The following is a 24,788-nucleotide window of genomic DNA, read 5'->3' as shown; positions in this document are numbered from 1 at the left end:
AATTTTCTATCTAACTTACATCTTTCAAATTATATTTCGAGAAACACGAATTATACATAAATATTCGCGTTCAATTTATAATGCCTAAAAGTTAAGAAGAAACTTATTAAACGCAAAATGGGTAAAATATGCAATTCTACTGGTAGTAAACAAAGGAAAGGTGTAAAAAGATTTGGTAGTATCCTGATAAAGGTGGATACTGTCACATTGATATTGATTCGCAGAAGTAGAATTTAGACTTGCAGACAGAATTAGAATTCATGGATTGGATAGAACTGGATTAAACGTATTAACAAGGATGTTCTATAATATCAGATAATTTATTCGAATTCATTTCTTTAATATATTTAGTGTTGAATTAAATTACATTACGTTAAATTAAATTAAATCAGATCAAACTGAGAACGAAGTACAAAATTATTAAAATAAAGGAAATTACACTTATTTAAGGAAATATACGTAGTAATCAATGTGACGTTGATTAAACGCATAAAACTTATCAATTTTCATTTGCATTCGCATCCAAAGTACCTACTCCGAGTTACTGTTCGTGCTTGCTTACTTTTCGTCCCATCTCATGTTTGATTCTACGAAAAAGAAACATTCGTCGCGATTACCTTTTTTTCTTAAAAGGAAATTCAAAGTACACAATATCGCAAAGAGAAAGGAACGAGAACCGAGTTAAAAACTCACTAACTCGACGAGAATAAAAATTGTCCGACTAGGAACGAGTAAACATAGCAAACGAAATTCAACAGAACACTGTAATCATATATCTATATATACAATTTTACATAATTATGTACTGGCTGTTTCATCCCGTGCAGTGCACAGAAATTTAGTTTGTTCAGGCTGGGTTTCCGAGTAGAAAATATAATATATCCTATAAACTCACAAAAGCTCTAAAATGCTTCAAAAATTGACCATACATTTTTTATTTACATACCTACCTTCTATTTTTTAATAAGTCGTACCATTTTTGTTAGAAATAAATTATATCAAATCCATATTTGCAAGGATTGAGGTTGACTTACCGTTAATTCGTTTTATTTTTTTTTAATTGGGATTTAATGTTAATATTATACTAATTTTTTTTATCGAATTAATTTGGTTTCCTTGATAAAGAATGATAAATCGTGGATTTTGTTGCCTTTTTTAATTTTTAATTGTATAATTATACAAGTTTTTAATTAAAATGTAATTCGGTTAACCGGTTAATTCGACTGACATGATAACGCATCATATCGCACATTTGCAATGAATGTTACACAACTCGAAAAAACACGATTTTCAAGTTATCACTATGAAAATGTTGCAGACACACTGCTCAAACCATTATGAAAATCTTGTTCATTTATCTTCATATTTTGGTCGGTAGAGAACAGTTACCTCGCTTTTTCTGATTCGGATGACGTTGTGCTGTTTTCTATAAATGCGTCTTATTGTGAATTGCGTCCTAACTAGAAAGGGGGATAATTTTCACCTCCAAAGGTAAAAACTGAAAATGAAGAAAAAATACGCTCGAACCTGTTTCATAAACATTATTTTTCTTCTTCATAGATTTGATTTAATCACGTAGAAAAATAGTGTTTCGCTTCTTCTGGAAAATCTAGTTCTTCGAGTTGAATTACTCTCGTCGCAAATATGCGACTTGCATGTATTCTGGAAAGAAAGAAATATCGATATCGATCGAATATCATTCGATCATGTATAAAAATTACAAATACAGTCCTCAATTTCTTATTCCTTTTTGAAGTATTCCATTCAATTTTGTCAGATATTTGCGGAATTTTTATTATCTTAATGAAAACTGTTATTTCATTCATTATCTAATAAAATCGTAACCTTAAATATGTTAACCTATTAACCGGATCATTTTGCTAATTAACATTAAAGGAGAAGAAAGACTGGTTAATTTTGGTTAGAACAATTTTAGTCCTTATATTTAAGCTATGTAACTAGTTTTCAAGACCTATAAAGAAATTATATAGGAAAATTCGATTAATTAAATAGTTAACTCATCTTTTTCTTAAGAAGTTAATTATTATGCTTGAAAAATATTTCTATATACGTATGTATTACGACACTTTCTACTCAAGAAATTCGATATTACTCCAAGCAACGAAAATTTTTTGTTCGTCATGTTGAAACACCGTATGAGTACTTACAACCATCGTATACGTGCTAGTGTAATCGATAAATTACTCAGTAACGTACGGATTTAGGGGGTGATATTTGCGATACGAATATCCCAGGTCGAATCGATCAAAAACAACTTTAAATTAAACCAGGAAGCTTATCCTGTGTACTCGACGATCTATATTGGTTGCTCCTTGAAATTGTGATACTGAGTCCTTCGGTATTCCTCTTCTCCCCTCCATTTCACTGTCTGTCGTGGGTGGATGGAGCCGATCGATGAATTCCCGGGAGTCCAGCTCGCTCGCGTCTACGTTAAACAGAGATAGAAGATACGGAAATTCCAAGAGATGTGACGGATAGAAAGGGTTGATTCTTGAATACGCGAAACCGATAGTAGCATAGACAAATGAGAGAAAAGGGGACGTAGACACACAAATTTTCGAAGGAAAAAAGAAAATGAAAGAAAGAAGGTAAATAGCAGTGGATAGCAAACGGAGTGTGATTTTCGAATGTGATGTTTAGCAAATTTTGTATGTTGCAAAAATGAAGAAGTACGTGGTATATTTTCATAAAAAAAAACTAAACATTAGGTTTTCATTGTTTACCGAGATTTGTAGGTAGCGATAGTCTTATATTTCACGTATAGATGAGGGAAATGGGAAACATATACATATACAAGGATAGATAGAGATTGTGGGCTTGGGGAGTTTAACGTATTAAAAAATGATAAAAGTACACGCTACTCGCGTTATCACGTCTTTTGTGATTGTTGAAAATACTAGATATTTATAGCTTGGTACTACTAATTTCGTGTTTCGTGTATGGTTTTTTATAGCAAGTTCAGATTTCATGATACATCCCGTAGAATGGTAGACGAAGTGGCGAGTAAAACAAGGGGTTAGAAAGAAAATAGGGGAGATAGTAGTTTATCGAACTATAAAATGGGAGTAGAAAAATCCTCGGTTAACAATAAGGAGGATGGATGAAAGCAGGGCAGAACCAACCAAGGGAGAGGATAAGCTCTGACCGGTGCAAGGTCGGCGAGATTGCATTCTATGACGCATTCGCACATTTGTATTTGGGTCTAGGTCATGGGGTGGTATACGTTCGATAATACGGAAACTCGACGAGGCGAGTTAATAGAATTTTTGTACTACTTCGTTGCTGTGTTTTCGATACGTTGTTTCTACTTCTATAGGTACATATTGTTGCATAACATTTGGAGAAACGGGGTTTCATTGTTTTGATCGATTAAAGTCGATGATAGCTTACGGTGGTTTGTGCATTGTACAAGGTATTTCGATTATGATGAATGTCTAAATTATTTTCATATCGAAAGTAAGAAAATCCTTAAAAAGAATTTACATGCATTAATAATTGAAAGTAGCACTTACTACCTTTTATAGAATCATTTAGTTATTTGAAATTATCTATTAAATCGCATAGCAATAATAAATTTTAGTATCTTTAATACTAAAGGTATACACCTACATACATATACAATATACGGGTATACTTATATATATATATACGTAACTGCTTCAAAGAAATCAAAATGAAAGATATGTTGTAAGTAAACGTATACCTATAATGTAATAATATAAAATATATGATATAAATTCACCAAATTTCTATAAAAAATTATAAATTAGTTGTTTTTGCCACTTCGATAGTTCTAGTATTAACTCCTTAAGGTACAGATTTTTCCTTGATTTATTAATAGAAATGATTACATTTTTTTACAATAAAAGATAACTGTTAATAATACAAGTAGGTGTATCATATACTTTTCATGAGATATACAGATATTTTATTTTAGGAGATGTAGCTTGAGTACATAAGAGTCAATGGAAAAATTAAATAATTAACTAAACTAGAGGTAATAATCTATATCCGTATATATCGCATGCATTAAGTGGTTAAAAACAAGTCACAAATGAACATCGTGTATTGTTGATTAAACAGTGTACCATATTTCTTTTACCATCCTCTATACCAGTTCATGTTTAATGGTATTGTATTTTTGAAACACCGTATAAATCACTTTCCTGCTACAAGCGATTAAAGTTTCTGAACAGTAATGCACATGTACCCAATCGGCAAGTCTCGTGTGAAATATGAAAAGAACGGAGATACATATATAGCCTGGAATAAAAAGTTAGACGAAGCTTCGTTGCAAAACAAAGGATCGTTCGTTTGTTAGGAAGCTGTATGAAGAAATGTTATATTACTTGGCGGTATATATACGTGCAGTTCGTTCAAACAGGTTTAATTCTCAAACGCTATTTTCTACAACGGTGGTCTCTAAGAGAATGTTTATTTATAATTCAACGATATATGTATGTATACATAAATACATAGGTGGAGATTTGGGTTGAAGTCATTGGAAAATTTACTACTGCTGTTCAAATTTGACTATGTCTATAACCAATTTCTTTATGTTCGGATGGGGCTGAGTGATAAATCATGCTATTACGATTTTATACCACCGATGAAATCTAACTTTTCGTGATGTAAAATACAATATTACCTTTAATCTTTTGTCTTTTAATATTTATCAGTATTTTAATCTAATTTCAACTTAAATGTCAGTTTTTAAACTTACGTATAGGTACTAACAATAAGTATGTATATAGGATGTCTATGTCAATGCAATATACATATCAGCATCTTTAATTTAATAGAATATTTGATACTACAACCACCAATTTGTCCAATACAATAAATGTTCTGCGTATAAATAATTATAATTAAAGTGGTACAATGAAAAATATATATATAATTTATATATTATAATTATTTGAATCATGATTTTAAATAAAATGTAGAGATACTTTATTTTGTACGTTGAAGGCAAGGCAATAATATGCTTTTGCTCCTTTCAAATGTACTATCATAATATACATACATATAAGAATGTTTTCAAGCAATTTTGCAATTGGGCTATATGAGAGCACGGTGGCTATTTTCTGATCGCGTTATATATGAGGTCCTATTGTATTGTGCCAAAATCACATATTGTGTATAGTTTTTGATAATTGCAAAAACAAAAGCACTAAAATCTATCGTTTTAGCAAATTGGTAGTCGTATTGTTCAGTTGCAAAGAAAAAATATGGAAGACTGAAACATTTTATTATTAAGTGTTAGAAAATTCTGTTAAAAAGTATAACAGTTGATTAATAAATATTAATAAAAATGATAAACGTCAGAAATACAAAGAACTCTTCGAAACGAGCTATAAGGATCTACTTATTCACGGAAATCGATTGGTATTTACTTACTCAGCTGTAAATAAAATGTAAATACAGGATACGTATCTTTTAAACGAAAATTCCTTTCAGAAACTTGCAAAATATTTTTGGCAGTTCAAGTCTCTAAAACTCATTGACTTGTACTTACGCGGCTTATTTGCCTAAAAAGAATGTCTTTTTATTGCGTGTACAAATTCATTTGCTATTTCTACATTTAATCAATGATAACTCTGTTCTAGATGAAAAATTTGTTCTGCAGTTGTATATCTTTTATTTTATTCTATAAAAGGTGCACCATATAATCATCGAGTCGTATTTTGTCTATCTTTTTGCAAATCTTTTTGTTACGTAAAACAGGCACCAAATTAATTTAAACACCTTATAAATATGAAAATGATTAGCAATATGGCGCGAAATCGATAAAATGCATGATGTTAGGCGTAAAACGTAAAGAGTTTTACCTGTTGCAATATTCAAAAGCAGGCGCAATGTTAAATGCTTATTTTGAATAAATTCTACTCGTTTTAATCATTATTGCAACATGTTCCTCAAGGGGCAATTATCTGTAGAGTACAAATGACTCCATTGAATCATTCTCTTCGAGCATTTCGTTGAAGCCGGATCTCGTATAGCACTGTGTAATAATAATCATGATAATGGTTATTATCGATTAACCGTCACTATGCACGTGACTGTATTTGTTGCTAAACCGAGGCAATCGATAATTCTAGCAGCATATGATGTTCCGATTAAAGTATGTTCGATTAGTGTTTCATTATTTTTGGAACGTTCTAATTTATAATAAAAAAATTTATTCTAGTCAAATTTTAGATCATGAAGTAATCAGTAATCATTCCTCTTATTTTATTTTAAACTCACTTTTGGCTAGTTATCTATTTTTTAAATAGCTTCTTCAGAGCTTCTGTATTTTATATGATTCAAGGAGATAACTTGCCTCTTACATTATTTAAACTTAAACCAAGTTATACAGTACCAACAGTAATATTCAACAAACACGTGAATATGCAAGTTAACTTATAATTTACATACCTCACTAAGGAAGAAAATTCTTATTTAGATAGGCTAACTATTCGAGAAAATGAAAATAAACACTTTCTCGTAGTCCACATAGGAATAATGTGAACTTACTGTCAGCGAAACACCTGGGTCTTTAATACAACTCAATACCTGAACAAGATAAAAATATGAAAAATAGAAAAGAAAACAGCCATGGAATTGAAATATCTTGAAATAAACCAACAGAGAGAAAGCGAATATATCGTAATAGTAAACAAGCAGTTTTTACCTTGAAAACGATCGTCATATGCGAGTAACATCGTAAGAAGAGGAATCTACAAGCCGAGCCCCTTGCTGGTAGATCGCCAGATTTACTCGAGCATCTCGAGCATTGCTATCGATCAGGTAGCTAGCCTATCTACTACTCTCTAACTCAACTATTGCTTCGATCCAACTTCATCCAATGATCCAATCTAAACAATACTATTTTACTTCGACGACAAAGAAAAGCAACAGATCGCAAAGCTATCGACCTATCTATCTGTCTAACGCATCATTTATATACATGTTTTATAATTAAAGATACAGGAATGAAGCCGAGTTGGAAAATAGGAAATAGGAAAATAGGGAAATAGGGAAATTCAAAATGTAAGATAGAGGAATCTCGACTGAATTTTTTCTTGGCATGAACATCAGCTTTCGTGTGGAGTTATTCTTGGCACGATCGTCCATGACGATGACGAGCATCGTCGATGAGGTGGTGGTCGGCAATAGAAGGAAGACACGAAGTAGTCGGAGACGGTTATTCGGTTCGCCAGCGACGGAATCGAGGAACTTTGCGACGCGTCGTCGGTCAAAGAGTGATGATTATTGGTATCGAGAGTAACCCTATTGCGGATATAGAGTTGTCAGGTGAAACTTTGGTTCATTAAGACGATCCTCGAGAGCCTAGAAAACCAGAAACTCTTCCAACTGCCAATGGTCTCTTGCACTTATTCCTTTTCGTAATCGTTATACTTACGATTTAATCCCAGATTATCGTTTCATTTTGGAAAAATAAGAGGAAATCATTTGGTATATTATTTTCTACATTTATATCTAAATATGACGTTTTCTAAATTTGGTCATAATATGGATAACATTATTTCCTGTGACGCTCCTTTGCGGAAAGATAAAAGAATTTCTTGGGGGGAGGAGGGATATAATTTGTATATTTTCTAAATTTAAATATAAACGTAATACTTTCTAAATGTTATAATAACATGGGATTATCATGGATAATTTTCTTTTTGAAAAAGTAGAAGGAACCTTTCTGGTGGTGTAATATTTTAATATTTTCCAAATTATAATATAAATATAATCTTTTTAAGATTTTATTACAACATGGAATTGTTTCGAATAACTTTATTTGTGAAAAATTGCAATCGTTGTATGATTATCAAGACTCTTTTAGCAAGATATTTAAGTTGGTTAGGTACGTGTTAAATGTTTATATGTATATGAGAAACACGAGTGATAATAATTGCCGTGAGAGGTATTGAGATAGATCTATTGGTGAGATATTGTGATTAGAATGACCACCTTACACTTGACTGAGGTCCAACTGTCAATTATCCATCATATATCCGACCGATTGGCAATGAAAATGTTCCTATTTATAAGTTATGCATTTGCAACATTTCGATATCATATTCGAGTGTTTTTGTCAAGGGTTCCTACTGGAATTTTTGGAAAATTTCTTCTCGCTAAACTCAGTATTTTCGGCGAATTTTTACGTTAAGTGTAATGATCCATAGATCATAGATCCTCCACGCATAATAATATTTTGATCTTATTTTAGCAACTTATCATAAATAAGAAATTCGTTTCGCTGATTGTATTCACTTTCTTCAAATACCATTTACTCTACGCATAGATATATCGATCGCGGAGGTATACAGCTGATCCTAGACTATAAATAATCGTCCTTCTTAAATGAACGCATCCTCGAAAATTTGCAGACAAATTGCTTCATCTCCCAAACTATTCCAACATATTAAATATTTCTATTATTTTCAGTTGCAAATGAAATATATTTTCTATTTTTTTATTTTTTATTATTAAATATAGCTTAAATTATCCCTCAAAACTTTTATTCTTCCAATCAATAATATCGCAATAAGATATTGGAATATTATAGTAAAAATGTGGCACTTCTTGGGTGCCAGTAAAAATCCACATGTTTCAATTGACTGGTAGACTCGAGGAGGAAGTTATCATTTATAAAACAAGTATTCGTTATCCTAACAATAAAGTTGGACACTTATAGAAATATCTATAGATCTTCTGAAACATTATTCAACCAAACAATTGGATCATAAATTACAATGTAAAAGATGTGCGCATCAAATTCGAAGTTCGTCAAGTTACTTTTTGTCATGATTCGTCCAATAGCTCAAGTGTCATGGGCCAAGTAAACTCTATTTCGACCCTCGGTTTTATCAGAACCCAGATTAATTTATTTGCATCCTCGATGAATTTTTCGCCACCAGCAAAAACATCCTAAATTTTAACGAACAGAATTGAAATTTCATCTTGCGATTAACATTTAGTAGTTTTTAATTCCACTTTAATTTCAATTCGGTATCGAAGATTCATTTGAAAAATTGCTGTAATTCTTTTAGCCGAAATATCGATTTCTGTATAACTTTTTTCTTCTTTTTAATAACTTTACCTCTCTGCCTAAGCTTTGAATCAAGTAAATGTTTTTCTGTTATTTAATCAATTGAATTTTTTGCATTATTCTTTATTATTAATTCAATATTTCAGCTTTCCAAGCAAAGGATAATATATTATGTGGTGCTAAAAATCGCAGTATAAGTAAAAAAAAAAAAAAAAAACAAGGCTATCTTGCAGCGTTTTGGAAAAATACTAAACATATTTCGATGCAGGAAATTTTATTTTATCTAATTTTAGAACTTGGAGATAATTATAGGAATTATTATTATAGATTAATATCTATAATTATCGTTAATTTTCATTAATATCTTTGAATTATAATGCCTACATACTTTTATGTTATCGATAGATAATTACTGATTTATTTTTGTATCATTACCAATTGTTATTTAATCTATTTTATTATTCTACAACTATCGATATTCGAATTTTATTACATTTGTTTCCCTCCTTTTAAAATTTTTAAAATTACAAATCTTAGTAAATCTATAGTTCACATTTCTTTTTTTAGATACAATTGTAGACTGAAAAAGCTGTAAAAAAGCTTTTATGAAAAGGTAGTATGATATTATTTCTCTTCTGCAATAATCCCCGAGCAAAATTGGGAAAAGATCTATTGTAAAGCAAATCCATATAATTAATTAATGATAATCGAAAAACTCGGTGGAATTCAATTTGAGCCTCGTAAAACATTCTCTCTTTTGTGTGTGTGTGTGTATCGCCAGTTCCTTCTTGTTACGACATTACAGATTACCGAAAATAATATTTTCCTTTTATCCTCTTTAGCATTGTGGATATTGTAATCAGACGAAGAATTCATCTGACAACTCAAAAGTCGGTCTAACTTGCTAGTCAATGTACATGGAGAAACCAAATACAAATACAATACATAGAGAACTCAAGTTCTGTGTTTAGTTGGTTTCGCAGAATGAATTTACTGATTAAATAACGAAAATTTTGAACCAGTTTCGTTCAGATTTAGCAACTATTGACAGAATGATTTGGAACTTTTATGAAATCCCGTTTCAATTATATACAGATACATATACATCATACAATGATTAATTTAATTCTCGCACTTTTTACTAGTCATAGTAACGTCACAATCAATCGTCTAAACATGGAATAAGATTTCCTGAAAAGGGAAAGAGAAAAGAAAAACTAAATGTATGCATTAGAACAAATATAGATATAATTAATAAAAATTACTTCAATAAGAAAAAGGGCTTGATCATTGATTTAAATCGCCAAGATAGGCGTTTCGATGATGAAATCTCGAACAAGTTGTGGTTCGAGTAGATAGCGAATCGATAGTACGATAGAAATTTTCGAGGCGATGTCACCGCGGACAGAATCAATATCAGGGGCAAAAGTCCGGTCACGAAAAGTGACGATGGAAAATAATGCTGGCCCTGCATTATTACTCGAATGCTAAGGGAGCCGGTGCCACGTTGAGGAAGGTCACGGGTGCCTGGTGGAGCGAAGACGGTGATCCTGTTTACTCGAAAGATCTGATCAAGGAGTTTGAAGTGGAGAATCCACCGCTCGAGGATGAGCTCGCTTGGATTCTCAAAAAAGGTATTTCGCTATCCGACGCTTGATATTTCGAGTTCCGAGTGTCGTTTCCGATAAAAGTTTATATCGTTATGAGTGAACGTTATCGTTGATAGAATTGTTGTCACTGGCGTTTTTCGTAATTTGAAACCGTACAATACCCGATGGATGATACTATTTTATGCGAATTTGTCATTTAATCTGTTATCCGGGTCAACTGTTAACTAGAAACTCGTATGAACATGAAATTGGAAATTAATCAAAACAAATCAATTTTACTGCCTCCAAATTTAATAATTGAGAAGTTTTTTTCACCACGCTGTTAAAACATCACGCTAGAGAAATCAAATTTTCAATGATTGTGTCTAGAAAGAGAGATGGATACCGCTAACGAGAAAATATTGAAGCACAAAATGCAAAATTCAATAGTACAAGGTTCAACTCTGCGACTGGAATTGCCGACAGACTGTAACTTGTAACGACTACTGGAGGATAAAATGTCATTCTAATTCATAGATTTCATACGAATCATTTTAACGTCAAGAGTATTTTCAAATTACGGCAATTTCCTGACTGGAGAATTGGCGTAATAACCACGACGTAGTTATCATTCCGACTTTTATTCCTTGTATTTGATCGTGCAAAACGAAAGACAGGAAAATCGATGTAACGCATGTGACGCGTTCAGATCGTTGCACGTCGCGTCGCGTTGCAAAACATGAACCAGGTACCTACCTATTCCGAGCACTAAACATGTTAAGGACATTGTAGTTATTAGCGTTTCTAAATTGGTATATAGTGAAAACATGTACATAGTTATATAATACGTGTATATTTACAGTTTCGGATAATATTTAAAATTTGTTTTAAGTTTAATCTATTTAAATTTTAAGAATTTGTTTGGAGATGTGAAAAATTTTTAATAAAAATGCATTTTGCATATTTCGTTCGTGATTATTAGGGAAATCTGCAAATTGTTCAACATAAAACAATTTTCGTATATCTTTATGATTTTTGGCAACCAAGTGGTTGCAGATTTTGTCATTAGGTGATATTGATAAAATCCGTAATCACTTAGTTGCCACCAAATATCAGCAATTAAAGGTGATTTAACGATGGCCTTGAGAGTTTCATGACGTAATAATTGAATACTCATTTTGAGAAACCGTCTTCTGTTAACTATACTGACACGTTTCCCAATCTATTCACCATCGCTGTCTTCATCAGTATATTTACAACATGATGAGGACGAACGACAGCCTAACTGTACCGCACAGTGTTCGCCAGTCAGTAGCTTCATGATCTTTGTACAGAAAGCCCGTGTAGTGAACGTTTCTCTAACCAGCACGCGTACAATTTATTCCAACATAGTAGGCGAGCCTTCGTTAGGATATTTATAATTCACATTTAATCAAAATCTGAATTCTTAAATCTACTATACAATCACCTTATCAAAAGATAGTTTCACCTATCGTTATTCGAACCAATCGTTATTTGGCCAAGGTTTCATCAATTTTTACGTGTTCGGTTCATTCAGTTCATCACACGGTTCTTCGTTAGTTTTCATTAGTGTATTTGTACTTTAGTCTCTGATAAAAAATAGCGATTTGAATTTACAACGCGATCTCTTTAACGATAGATAGATGCATGTTCTCTTTACAGAGAATTCGTTTAGCGAAGAATTTATTTTTATGTATGATGATTTTTACTCGATATTCCATATTCAATTTATTACACGCTTTACGGGCCGTTGGTATACTTACAGTTGACCTCACAATCAGCAAATAGGATCTTTATTTTCCCATGCAATTCTATTATCAACCAATCGATTCGTAATCGTTTATTCGTTTTATATGCGTAGTAAAATTGAACGAAAACGGAAGGACAAACAAGTAATATGAAATGTGTATGGAATAGCTTAAAAAAATGATCTCTGCTATAGTGGTATAGAAAATATATTTTAATGAACGTTTTGTGAATCTCGGAAAGTCTATGTTACCTGTGAAAGAATCTCTCGTGCGATTCAAATTTAGTGTTAGTATCAGTGAATTGAAAGTGTTGATTCTCAAAATTAGTATTACATATTTGTGTATTAGTGTTACATATGTACATGTGTATGGTTTATATGTGTACGGTGAATGTCGGTGCCACAGCCTTGATTTTTCTGTAATTTACAATTAATCGAGAAAACGAGTTTTTTTATTCAACCATTTATGCCACGTAACATATAGTGACTCACGAAATATGTATGTGAACACTTATAAGAATTTTTTATGAATGTATTGTATGTAGGTATATAGAAGTCAAAAGATATGTACTGCAAATGTATTTAGTAAAAAATTAGTATACAACACGAATAGTCATTCTAAACATGTAATATACAGTGCTAATCAAATTTCAACATAATACATAATATATTGATAAAAGATTTCTATAAGTATCTGAATACTTTTGATTAAAGAGAATTAGTTTAATTTCATTTAACTTGTAGCAAAATAATTATTATAACGTGTTAGTGTACAGTGTACAGGAAGACGACTTTAATTTATTATTCATTTATGCACTTCTAATTACCTTTAAGATGGAAGAAAGTTATCGTGTTAAGGAAAAAAGGTGATCAGATTCATGAAGAATACGTATAATCTGAATGGCCGGAATTTAACTGGAATTTTGTTCACTTCATATGACACCCACAGATCCAGTTTATTCTATCACAAGCTGTTATTCAACAGCACTTCATCCTATTGACACTGTTGTTGCGGTTCTTCCAGTATTTTTACTCTTTTTCTCTCCCATGCTGCTGCTATGTTCTTTCATATCTTGTATATTTGCGTCCTCGAGAGCTTTCCTCGCTTTTCGCCCTTTTTCTCTTTTTCTTCTTTTCTGTCTCTCTCTGTTTCTCTCTCTCTCTCTCTCTCTCTCTCTCTCTTTCTCCCGTTATCCATTGTGATTTTGCACGTGCTCGAAAAAGCTGTTGCTTGCTTTTCAAGGGTGAACAAAATGATAGAAATGGTAACTGTTTCGTTTCATATTCTGTTCCCGATATTAAAACATGTTGTCCAATCTGTGTTTTATCGATTCGTACTTACCACATTTAAGACGTACAATTTTTATCTTTAGTTTTCAAATTTTCATTTGATTTTCGATACATTTTATTTTCAAATTTCACGTCAACTCATATCGCGTTTGTTGGAAAAATTTCATAGACTTTTCATTGGTATGTCTATTATTTTTTTATAATCTTGATAACTGTTATCTGATATATCTATGATGATATGTACTGTTCCTTTCAATGGTTTAATAGCAAAGTGTCTTTCTTTTTTAAAAGTTAGTTAACATAGCAATATCTCGAGTGTGTTATTATCTTAAAGTTAAAATAAAGTTCTCAGTGCATTACTACTTCTTATTTCACTACTATTAATACTTTGATAATGGGATTGTTCGAGAAAACATTATTAGTACATTTAGGCCATGTAAAAGTACACATGTACGTCTTTTGTATATTATCATTTAAACACTGATTACATAAAAGTATCTCCTTTTATATAAAATTGTTATATTTTCATCGGAATTGAATACTTTAGAAAGACTTGTTATAATATTAATATATCAATATAAAAAATGGTAACGACGAGAATATGTACATATATTTTTTCAATATTATTATCAATATATTATATTATTCAAAGAGATATTATTCGAATGATAACCTTATTATGTCAAATTATCTTAAAATACAATATGATATTGCATAAAACGAAAAAAGAAATTAATTTATATTTTATATTTCATACATTTTTATGAAACCATAATTAGATACATGTAACGTCTGAATTGATATAACAAATATCACAATGAATGTCATTTATTCGCGTCATAAAATTTTTAATATCTGATGCAAAATTATTTTTATTATTTCCCTCATTCATTACCCTCTCTTTTCTCATTTCGTTTATTACGAAATAAATATCATACATACGAAAACAGTTAATAATCGTCATAATGCATGGAAACTTTACAGCCATATTGCATACATATGTATATGCTCTAGCTCTGAGTAAGGGAATTCTATGCTACGTGTTGCTAACGTTATACCTTACTTCCTTGTTATTAGAAGCAACTGCGTATATTACGTTATTACAACTATATATTACGCGTATATTACTTTGTAACAACAAATAAGTGGTACACTGATATACAGAATGTTTCATTTATTTCGAATTCTTAAATATCTTATGTTATATATCTCTATCAATGAAAAAATTGTATCAGGACAAAATCAGGACATTGATTCAAAATATTATGATATTTTGAGTTATATATGCAAAACAATATTCTTGTATTTACATTCTGTTTGTTTTTTATACGATAAGCTCTACAAAAGATTAATATCAAGATTAAAATTAATATCATTTAAACTTAAACTAGTTTTTATGCACTGTGAAGTAAGTAACAAGCAACACTGTTTAATTGATAATGGCATCACACAGATTTTTTCATATTAATTAAAAGTATACTACTTAGAAGAACTTGTAAAAATTTAAACAAGAAATTTTTATGATACTCAGTACCACATTTCTAATAAGCGATTCTCTCGTACGTTTGTTATTTTGACATAACTGTATTTCATATTTGTTATATATATTCAAAGGTAGCGCCAAGACTTTTGATTCGGCGCCGAATTTTGTTACCATAACCTATCATAATATAGTCACAACCACGAAATCACGGTCATCATAGTCATAGCCATAACGACTATGTCTATAATATAGGTTGTAACTCCCAAGTATGAAAAGTATTGTTTTATCAAGATTAAACTATTTGAGTATGTAAAAGTGTCAAGTGTCAACTTTTTTGTTATGTAGATTAAATATTATAATAATTCGTTCCGGCTGATAAGGCTTGAAAGTAATTCGAAAAATATTGTGTAAATTGTAAAAACATTGTGACATCGCATGAAAAAATAAAGATGCTACGTCGTAACCAAAAAGCGTTACTCTACTGTGAACTATTTGGACTTTCAGAGGAGGACGAATCACAGATTTTCGTAAAGTTCTTCAAATTTCACAAGTGTTATGATCTAATACCAACCAGCGCTAAATTAGTTGTTTTTGATACGCACCTCCTCGTCAAGAAGGCCTTCTTTGCTCTCGTCTACAATGGTAAGTTGCAAAATTATATATATTTGTATAGCATTTTAATCATCATTATTTCATTTCATTGCGCAAAATCAATTTTTTATTATGGGAAACATTTACATTTACTACATCATTTAATGCATTAGTAAATATTTAACAAATTATTTTTGATATTTTTGTATTTATTACTGATAAAATTATTTATTTTATCGTATATTACATAAATAACTTTATATACAGGTGTGAGAGCTGCACCACTATGGGACAGTTCAAGACAAGAATTTGTTGGAATGCTAACTATAACAGACTTTATAAAAATCTTACAGATGTACTATACCAGCCCATCTGTAACAATGGATGAATTAGAAGAACATGAATTAGATACATGGAGAAGTAAATATTTTTTATCGATAGATGTTCTATAGATTATATATGTTCAAAAATATAAATATTTGAAATTTTATCATTTTAGAAGTCTTGAAAGATCAAGTGCATCCATTAGTGAGCATTGGCCCAGATGCATCTTTATACGAGGCCATTAAAACTCTAATTCAAAATAGAATTCATCGTTTGCCTGTGATAGATCCAGATACTGGAAATGTTCTCTATATTTTGACACACAAACGAATCCTTAGGTTCCTGTTTCTTTATGTAAGTATGAAACAAGAAGAATTGTAAAATCAAAGAAACTACTTATCGGCATATATAACTTATTTGAATAATTCATTAACAGATACACGAGCTACCAAAACCATCTTTCACCAGTAAAACATTGAGGGATCTAAGGATAGGTACCTTTGAGAACATAGAAACAGCAACAGAAGAAACTAGCATAATTTTAGCTTTAAAGAAATTTGTTGAAAGGAGAGTTTCTGCATTACCAATTATTGACACTGAAGGAAAGTTGGTTAATATTTATTCAAAGTTTGATGTTATTGTAAGTGAATTTTATAAGTCTCAAATACTATACTTTTATTTTTAATAATATTACCTAATACGTTATTTTTGTATTCTCACAGAACTTAGCTGCAGAAAAAACATATAATAATTTAGATATTTCATTAAGAGAAGCAAATGAGCATCGTAATGAATGGTTTGAAGGAGTTCAAAGTTGTAAATTAGATGAAACCCTATTTACTATTATGGAGAGAATTGTTAGAGCAGAGGTATAATCTTCATATTTTTCATATTAAAATAATATGTTAGAAATGATTATCGATTGTTCATTGCAGTACATTTTAAATATAACAGATTTTATAAGTCGTATAAAATTTTTTTAGGTCCATAGGTTAGTAGTGATTGATGATGATGATAAAGTGATCGGTATAATTTCTCTATCCGACTTACTCTTCTACCTCGTTCTTAGGCCTTGTGGTAAGAATATATCTTAATTTACATGTTTTCAAGACAAAAGTACACAGCATTAATATTATTAAGATTAAAAGGTATTAATAACGAACAAATATCAATGTTTAGGTGAAGATGGCAGTAGCAACAAAGATAGTTCTGTATCGTTAAGAGCACAGGATTCTATGTCAAAGGCTCCGAGTTCTGTGCAATCGGAGGCTTCCATTCCTGATGGTGAAACAGAAGCTGAACAAGATACAGCTGAAGTAAACCAATCTGAAGAAGCACCCGCAACACCTAGTCCACCGCTGAGTCCTGCAGCATCAGATATTTCTGAACCTCAGTCAACTTTAGTAAATCAGTCTCAAGAATCTGCGTGGCGGGAAGTAGCCGTATCAGGAGGAGATTGAGCCAATATTATCTTAACATGCCATTAAGCATGAAATTGTGAATCAATTGTTTGACTATAACGTCAAACCGTTATAAGATAACGACAACAAGCAGTGTACGACTGAGCTTGTTTTTCGTTTGTTCTTAATGCTTGCGTGTACAATGCTTAAGAACTTAGGAAAAATATGCGAAAAATTGTTCTTCGCTCGTTCGATCAATTTACGTCACAAAACTAACTGTTATCTAAAATAATGTAATCGTGTTAAACGCGTGAAAATAATGAAATGAATTTCACTGGACGTGACAAAACGATAATGCGATGCTCTATACTGTATAAAATAATTAAACTTAATTTTTTATGGTACAAATGCTACTCAGCGTAAACGTTCGAGCTTCTTGCCAGGAACGATTGCTACGCCATTATCTACTCAGGGTATGATATTCTGTACACCCTTTCTTCAATCGTACACTGGGAATGTTTCAGTAGAATTTTCGAGGAAACAAATAGTAGTTTCTTGCATCCTTTAGATTTATGATGTTACTACACTTCTAATACTGGTATCCTTGTATTTTATTTCAAATCAAAGATTATGAAGTAATTTACTTTACTCATATAGTATAGAAAAATGTGCAGAAGACATAAAACAGAATAGTCGTATGTCAAAGAGTGCTCCATAATTAATAAATATGGACCTCGTTTTTACAGAGGCCTTCCATGCTTTCTCCTGACAGGAACGAAATACAGTGTTAAGCAAACGTCTAAACATGTACATATATCCTGTATGTTTATCTATAAAAAAGCTTCTTATCTATGAACTGTCACGTTGGATGTCTGAATATTAGAAACTGATATGCATAATAAATGATTTTGTTTTAAACGATTGCACAGCATGTGATATTTTTAAAAAACGAAAAAAAAAAAGAGAAAAACATGGTGCTTTTGATCTTGCGTTAACTCTGATATAACGATAAAATGGAAGTAGTGTGCAGATAATGAATAACAAACAATAAAATACATAGGTAGTAGATAAAATGTTCGAAATTAATTGTATTATCATCTAACTTCTACATAAGCTTCATGAAATATTTCACTACAGGAAAGCAATACTTGTTAAATTTATATGTTATTATTTCATGTACGTTTTTTAAGAAATAACATTTATGAGATGAATATACATTATTAAGTACTGAAAGGCCTACAAAATGTGAAAAATAAGAACAATTCCACAACTAATATGCGTTGTCACGGATATTTTAATTAATGTATAAAAATACTTGCAGCACTTCATTCAAATTATTTATGAAACTATTTAATTACGAACATATTAGTCTTTTTAGACTTGTGTGTATACACATACATATAATTTTACTTAGTGGCGCTTCTTTTAAATACTTCTATGTTTGTGTTTGCTTTATATGCAAGAGATTCTTATAAATTAACTAATATGTTCACGACTTTTCCTTTTGAAAAGAGAACATGTTAAAATTTTTACGATTTCTCACTAAATTCAATATGTTATTAATCACTGACAAAGAGACTGGCATTCGAAAAGAAATACAGTAAATGAAAAATTTTATAATTGTATTTTATGTTGTTATTTTTTATATGTAAGTGATGATTAGTTAAAAGAAATTATTTCGAAAACTGCGAAAATTGGTTCTCGTAAATATTTATAAAATTAATAGTATCATACAAAGATTAAACAAGCACCAATATTGAACTGTACTTGAGAATTATATGAAATAGAAACTCTACTCAATATTGTATATTGTTTAAATAACAAATTATAAAATGAGTGGCAGAAAGCATTCCTGTAAAAATTTTATTAAAAAAATACTGTTTCAGCTTGAAACAGACTTCATTCTACGCTTACTGCATGTAAGAAGAGGTGGAATTATAAATTATGCAGGATATCTGCATGTGTTACATTTATGTGGAAATCTGTATATAAGTGGCCTCTGTGCCAGGGAATATATTTTCCTTTTTGGCACAAAGCTCCATTTCGTCTACAGAAATATAGATGAAAACTACCTATTTGAATCTTGAAGGGGACAGTGCCTGTAATTTAGTGAGTTTATTCCTAGGTACATTTACAAGGATAAGAATAAATATTCCATTTCAGATGAGAGCACAGTCAGGATAAAGCAAATTTACGTTAGTATTAATTATCAAGAGGCGTAGCGAGGGGACAATGATTTTTGTACAGCTGAAATGATTGTAGCCGAATAAGATTTAGTGTGCTATAGCTGCGAATATTATTTCCTTTTAGTACAAAATACGTTTCAACTTTACAAGTTGTCACGTTCACTGGTTTTCTAGTTTTTAGACGTAAAGAAATCTACAGTAGCCTACATTCTGCAGCGCATCCGATTTCAATATTATTACATATTGTAGTTGAAAGCATAAGTTAATGTAACGTTAACAGAAAACATTGTTACTGTTGTGTGAGAAACCATTGAAGTCGGTATATGCTGCATTCATGAACCAAAACACTATAGACAAGGTATTAAGAATAAATTGTACAATAAAAAGAATTAATCGAATAATTAGACAGTACACTTAGTCGCGTCGCAGTACTGTATATCCAGGGCAAAAGCTATTAGCGTATTATTCATGTCCCTTGTACATGTAAGGTACAAATGAAAAAAAAAAACGAATTGCTGAGTGACAAAATACATCGTAACTGAGACATTTTATTTCATTGTTTGTAATGATTTCTATATGCCTTTACCCTATCTTTATATTATACTATACATATGTATTAACATCTTTAAAATTTTCTATCTAATACAAATTTTTTAAAATTTTTGTAAGATATGACATATATCAAACATATGAAAGTACAAAAAGATTTTTATTATCACTTGTGAACAATGCTAATAATTAATATTAGATGCTGATAATTCGTGATCACTATTATCTTACTTATAATTCTATTAATGAATTTGACTTCTTTATCTTCTTATACTGTCTTTTTGACGGTTCGTTTTTCCTTAGTTCATGTTTACGGAAAATCTGCACATTAAAAAATAAAAAGAATTTGTCATTTATCTTCATTAATTGAAGTTTGTAAATCAATTAGAAAAGAAAAAAAAATATAACAAATCACTTACAATTTCATTATCTAACCTTGAAGGATTTGCTTTCCTTTGCTTTTTTTCTATTGATCTATCTTCTTTGTTACTAATTACTGGCATTTTGTCAAATAACATATCATATTCTGAATCAGAATCTGAATTGTTTTGTATAGTTTGCTGTTTTCCTTGAAAATTCTTAGTGGTTTTATTCTTACACTGTTGTGTATTTTCTTCGTTAATTTCTTTATTTATAGCAAACGAAAACTCTGAACGTAACAACATACACGATATTTTTGACGTCAAATACACCTGCAATATAGAACAATATATAATAAGTAGCAACTTGATTAAATTAAGTACTTGATAGATACTATTCTTTAATATAAAATTCTCCAATACTGGATTATTTTTACCTTTCTTAATAATTCTTTTGTATTAATATGATGTATTTGCAAAAATCTATCTAAACCAACACTAACAATGTAAGGTTCAATTCTACTACAAGCTATTCCTGTTACAGCTCCAACTGATCCTTTATATGTATTTAACACTTTAGCTGGTTTTCTTAAGTCTATAAGATTCATTGTACCTTTGCCAGAACCAACTATAATCTGCCTACAATTAGATAATCAATTTTTCATATTTATATATGATATCCATTAAAAAATATACATTACATTTTTTTATGTACATTATATATATATATATATATATATATACCTTTTTTGTGGCACCACAGTTAAAGTTGTTAATGCTGCATCTTTTACTTCAACATTTATAACAGGTCTTCTTTGTGATTTTGGATCGTATAAACGCACCTTAAAAGTTTCATTTTTGTACAATGAAAAAATGTTTACATAATGTAACAACTACGTATTAGAATCATACATATATCAATCAAGATCTTACATATCCGTATTTACTAGTTGTAACAATTTCTTCTGTACCAGGAAGAAAATCTATATCAGAAATCCAGATAGGAACCCTTAACTGTAACCAATCAGGAGGTACATTTTTCTCTATAAATATTTGTGTTTGTTTTTCTATATCAAATAATTTTAATGCATGTTCTTGACCTCCAGTAGCTATTATTTGTTTATTTATTCTCGAATGACGCATTTTATCTAAATTTTTACCAGCATTCATTAAAAATCCATCTTCTTCTTCAAATCGCCAGAGCTTTATTTCTCCTGATTGTACAGCAGACAAAATTGCTCTGTAAATAAGATCTCATATTAAAATTATACACTGCAATATTATTTGATATTTTTAAAAGTTACTTACTCATTATATCGAGATATGCCAGTAATTTTTCCTGCACCAATATTGCAAAAGAAGGAACATGTAAATGTTGAACAATCGGTATCATAAACTTTTATACTGTAAAATAAAAGAAATTATGATATTTGTATAAATAATAAATGAAATTTCAGTATAATTGATAAATGACTTATTATACATGACCTCCTAATGTCTTTCACACCACACGCAATCAAAATTTCTCTTTCCTCATCATCACCCCAAGACATTGTTGTAACCTCATCGTTATTAGTTATGGAAATCAAATTCTGTATATTTTGTGATATACATTGTTTTTTATCTACCCTTACACCTGTCGATAAAATGCACAATTGAATTTTATATATTTCATTTAACTGCCATTAATATTAATACAATATTTCGTACATAAAATAAGAACGATCTTTTTAGGTTAATGTATCCTCCTAACCTATTTTAAAACATCCAATTTTTCAAATTAAAGTAGACATAATGTTAGAATTAAGTATTTATAATTACCTTTGAAAATTCCAGATTTACCGCCAACATAAATATCATAATTATCTTTTGTACTCATTTTGATTAAAAGTAATTTTATAAATAATAAAATTCGATAGCAAGAATGAACATACGAATACGTATAGGCTTCGAATAATAACTACAAAGATTGAAGCCGTTTTCTGGAAGCGGGCTCCGTGGTATATGGATCCGCTTTGGTGATTGGTTGTGAATGCGGAAGCGCAGTCTTATTTTTATACTGACTTCAAAAAAGACCGAAAGTATCTCAATTCGATAAAGATATTGTTTTTCTTTCTTTTTATGTACGTTCCCCGATTTCTTCGAAACAATTTGATCAATTCTTTTCGCATCTTATACTTCATGTTCTTCCGTTGATTCCGTTAAAGAATTTTTTACATTTGTTTATTGTCAACTACTGTCTACTGCAAAGATCTAATTTTTATGCATGTTTTTTATTGCTTTTTACTGGATTAAGCTATTAGAATGAAACTTTTACATCTTGTAGGGTTAATCCACCGATTGGTCCCGTTTACAAATTTTTTTATATTTCTCCATTTTTAACTATTGTTATCGCAAATGACCTATTATTATTCACTGATTTCATTTTATTATGTCTGATCGTTTCTCCACAAACTGGAGACATCACTGGAAGCGATAAAATTGCGGCGGTTCTTTTACAAAATTATCTCTGAAAACGTACTTCTTCCGTTTTTGCATATATAGGCTTGTCGCTCAAAGCTGATTTGACTCGTTTGTTTTTATTATTAATTTCTCTTTTCAAGTATATTTCGGTCGCTTCTCTATACATTGGTCGTAGGAAGTAATCCTCAACTGTTTCTTTGCGACAGAAGTCCTCGTAAGTTTTGTATTTCTGCAAGTGTTTTTACACAGTTTATTCAAAATTATGCTTGATGCGAAACCAAATATGCTTAAGTTGTTCAAACTTTTTACGGGACTGAGAATGATGTAAATTTGGCCTGTTGAAAAATTCTTTTTTCAAAGTTCAATTACAACCCCGTATTTAAAGTATATATACTGATTATCCTTCTCTATCACTGTTCAAAATATAATATCGGTAGCGGTTTATTCCTTATTCATTGCTTAGTAAGTAAATGAAAAATATTTATCGTTGTTGCATATGTGTTTAAATACAATATAAATAAAATAGAAATTATTTCATATTTTTGACGCATTTTCAAATCTAGTAAGAGTGAATTGGCGTAACTTGTTAACTGGTTCATTTCCACTTTTTGGTATACTTCATTGAGACGATGACGAATGGCGCTGCAAACACCATGTGACCCTATTCCTGGTCCTCTGAAAGTGGTTACACACCTCGCTGTAGGCAATGAAATTTATGCTCGGTCCCCATTACGGTTATATTCACAGATCTAAAAACTTCAGTGGAAGGAGTAAGACTGTTAATATCTGAAGTTGTATTTTACAAATCGACTACTGTAGAATGCTGCGATCGAGAAGTTAGGATTTTGTAAATACAAAATTAAATAATGCAATCTTTTGATGGAAGCATCTAAGGTAAATCATATAAAGTAAATCACTGAGCTTACTCAATGACTGAACTAAACTACTTTTCGTCATTTTTCACCATTTATATAAAGCAAATTGTCACGTTCCCAGTTCGTACCGGCGCAAAATTATCTTTAATTATATACGACAATGGTCATAGCCGGCTCTATTACTAGCTGTGTCGAGCAATGTGATAACATCGCATCAGGAATCTTAGTTTCAGTTCGAGAGACAAAATTATACATAAATGTCTGGCAACTACCGTGGTGAAGGTGAGACTCCTAGTGACCTGACAATGTTGATTAATTTGTCTGCAGCAGACGTTTCAATCGAGAAGTTAGAATTCGTTGTATGACGCCATCATGTAAAAATACCGTCTCTTCGCTCTCCTTAATGTAATCGCGTACTTGACTCACAGTGAATAGAATAGCAGAAGGCATGGAAGGAAAAAGTGGCACCATGATAATGATAATACAGACCAACTTCCATCTCAAATATATGATTATTATGATTATATTATCATTATTTTTCTGTATCTAACTAATGTTTACTAAATGTTATATAATATAATATAATATAAGTATTATATAATATAAGTATTATATTATAATATGAGTATTTAAGTATTTAAGCAATATAAGTATTTTTTTCATTATTAAAGACCTGTGTAAGCTCTAAAATTACACTATAATTTTATTTTTACAATAAAAAATTTAATAACATTGAAATGTTTCAATCATGTATGATATTTTGGACATGATATTATTTACATATATTATAGCTAGAGCTAATAGTTACACCACTTTTTAATGAATTAAACAAAATTAAAGA

General features: G+C 30.6%; 2 protein-coding genes across 3 annotated transcripts in view; one reads left to right on the top strand and one right to left on the bottom strand.

The window, feature by feature from the left end:
- The window catches only part of LOC126915223 (serine-rich adhesin for platelets), a 133,164-nt gene extending 112,912 nt beyond the window's left edge, over positions 1-20,252 (top strand). For both annotated transcript variants that reach the window (XM_050719682.1, XM_050719684.1), the window contains exons 10-16: positions 15,705-15,842; positions 16,059-16,211; positions 16,291-16,469; positions 16,552-16,755; positions 16,838-16,984; positions 17,099-17,192; positions 17,295-20,252. In XM_050719682.1, coding sequence (XP_050575639.1) covers positions 15,705-15,842; positions 16,059-16,211; positions 16,291-16,469; positions 16,552-16,755; positions 16,838-16,984; positions 17,099-17,192; positions 17,295-17,575 — 1,196 coding nt within the window. In that variant the 3' untranslated portion in view covers positions 17,576-20,252. The remainder of the gene's footprint in view (positions 1-15,704; positions 15,843-16,058; positions 16,212-16,290; positions 16,470-16,551; positions 16,756-16,837; positions 16,985-17,098; positions 17,193-17,294) is intronic.
- On the bottom strand, positions 20,218-23,632 carry LOC126915230 (WD repeat-containing protein 74). Its single transcript, XM_050719703.1, has 8 exons — positions 22,431-23,632; positions 22,098-22,245; positions 21,918-22,013; positions 21,543-21,849; positions 21,354-21,451; positions 21,047-21,248; positions 20,670-20,942; positions 20,218-20,571 (listed from the first exon to the last, which is right to left on the bottom strand). Exons 1-8 carry the CDS (start codon positions 22,486-22,488, stop codon positions 20,482-20,484), a joined length of 1,272 nt encoding a protein of 423 aa, XP_050575660.1. The 5' UTR covers positions 22,489-23,632; the 3' UTR covers positions 20,218-20,481.
- Positions 23,633-24,788: the final 1,156 nt, after the last annotated feature.

The sequence above is a fragment of the Bombus affinis genome, chromosome 4 (genome assembly GCF_024516045.1).
Source record: "Bombus affinis isolate iyBomAffi1 chromosome 4, iyBomAffi1.2, whole genome shotgun sequence".
Taxonomy (NCBI): Eukaryota; Metazoa; Arthropoda; class Insecta; order Hymenoptera; family Apidae; genus Bombus; species Bombus affinis.
The sequence above is the reverse complement of the archived record's forward strand: the minus strand, read 5'-3'. Positions and strand labels throughout refer to the sequence as shown.

What these genes read in the sequence shown, in the direction of transcription:
- LOC126915230 (XM_050719703.1), bottom strand. Translation starts at nt 22,488, where the DNA reads ATGAGTACAAAAGATAATTATGATATTTATGTTGGCGGTAAATCTGGA. An exon ending in CAACTAGTAAATACGGATAT is followed by an intron (nt 21,452 to 21,542) that starts GTAAGATCTTGA and finishes GAAACTTTTAAG; the next exon opens with GTGCGTTTATACGATCCAAA. An exon ending in ACTGTGGTGCCACAAAAAAG is followed by an intron (nt 21,249 to 21,353) that starts GTATATATATAT and finishes ATCTAATTGTAG; the next exon opens with GCAGATTATAGTTGGTTCTG.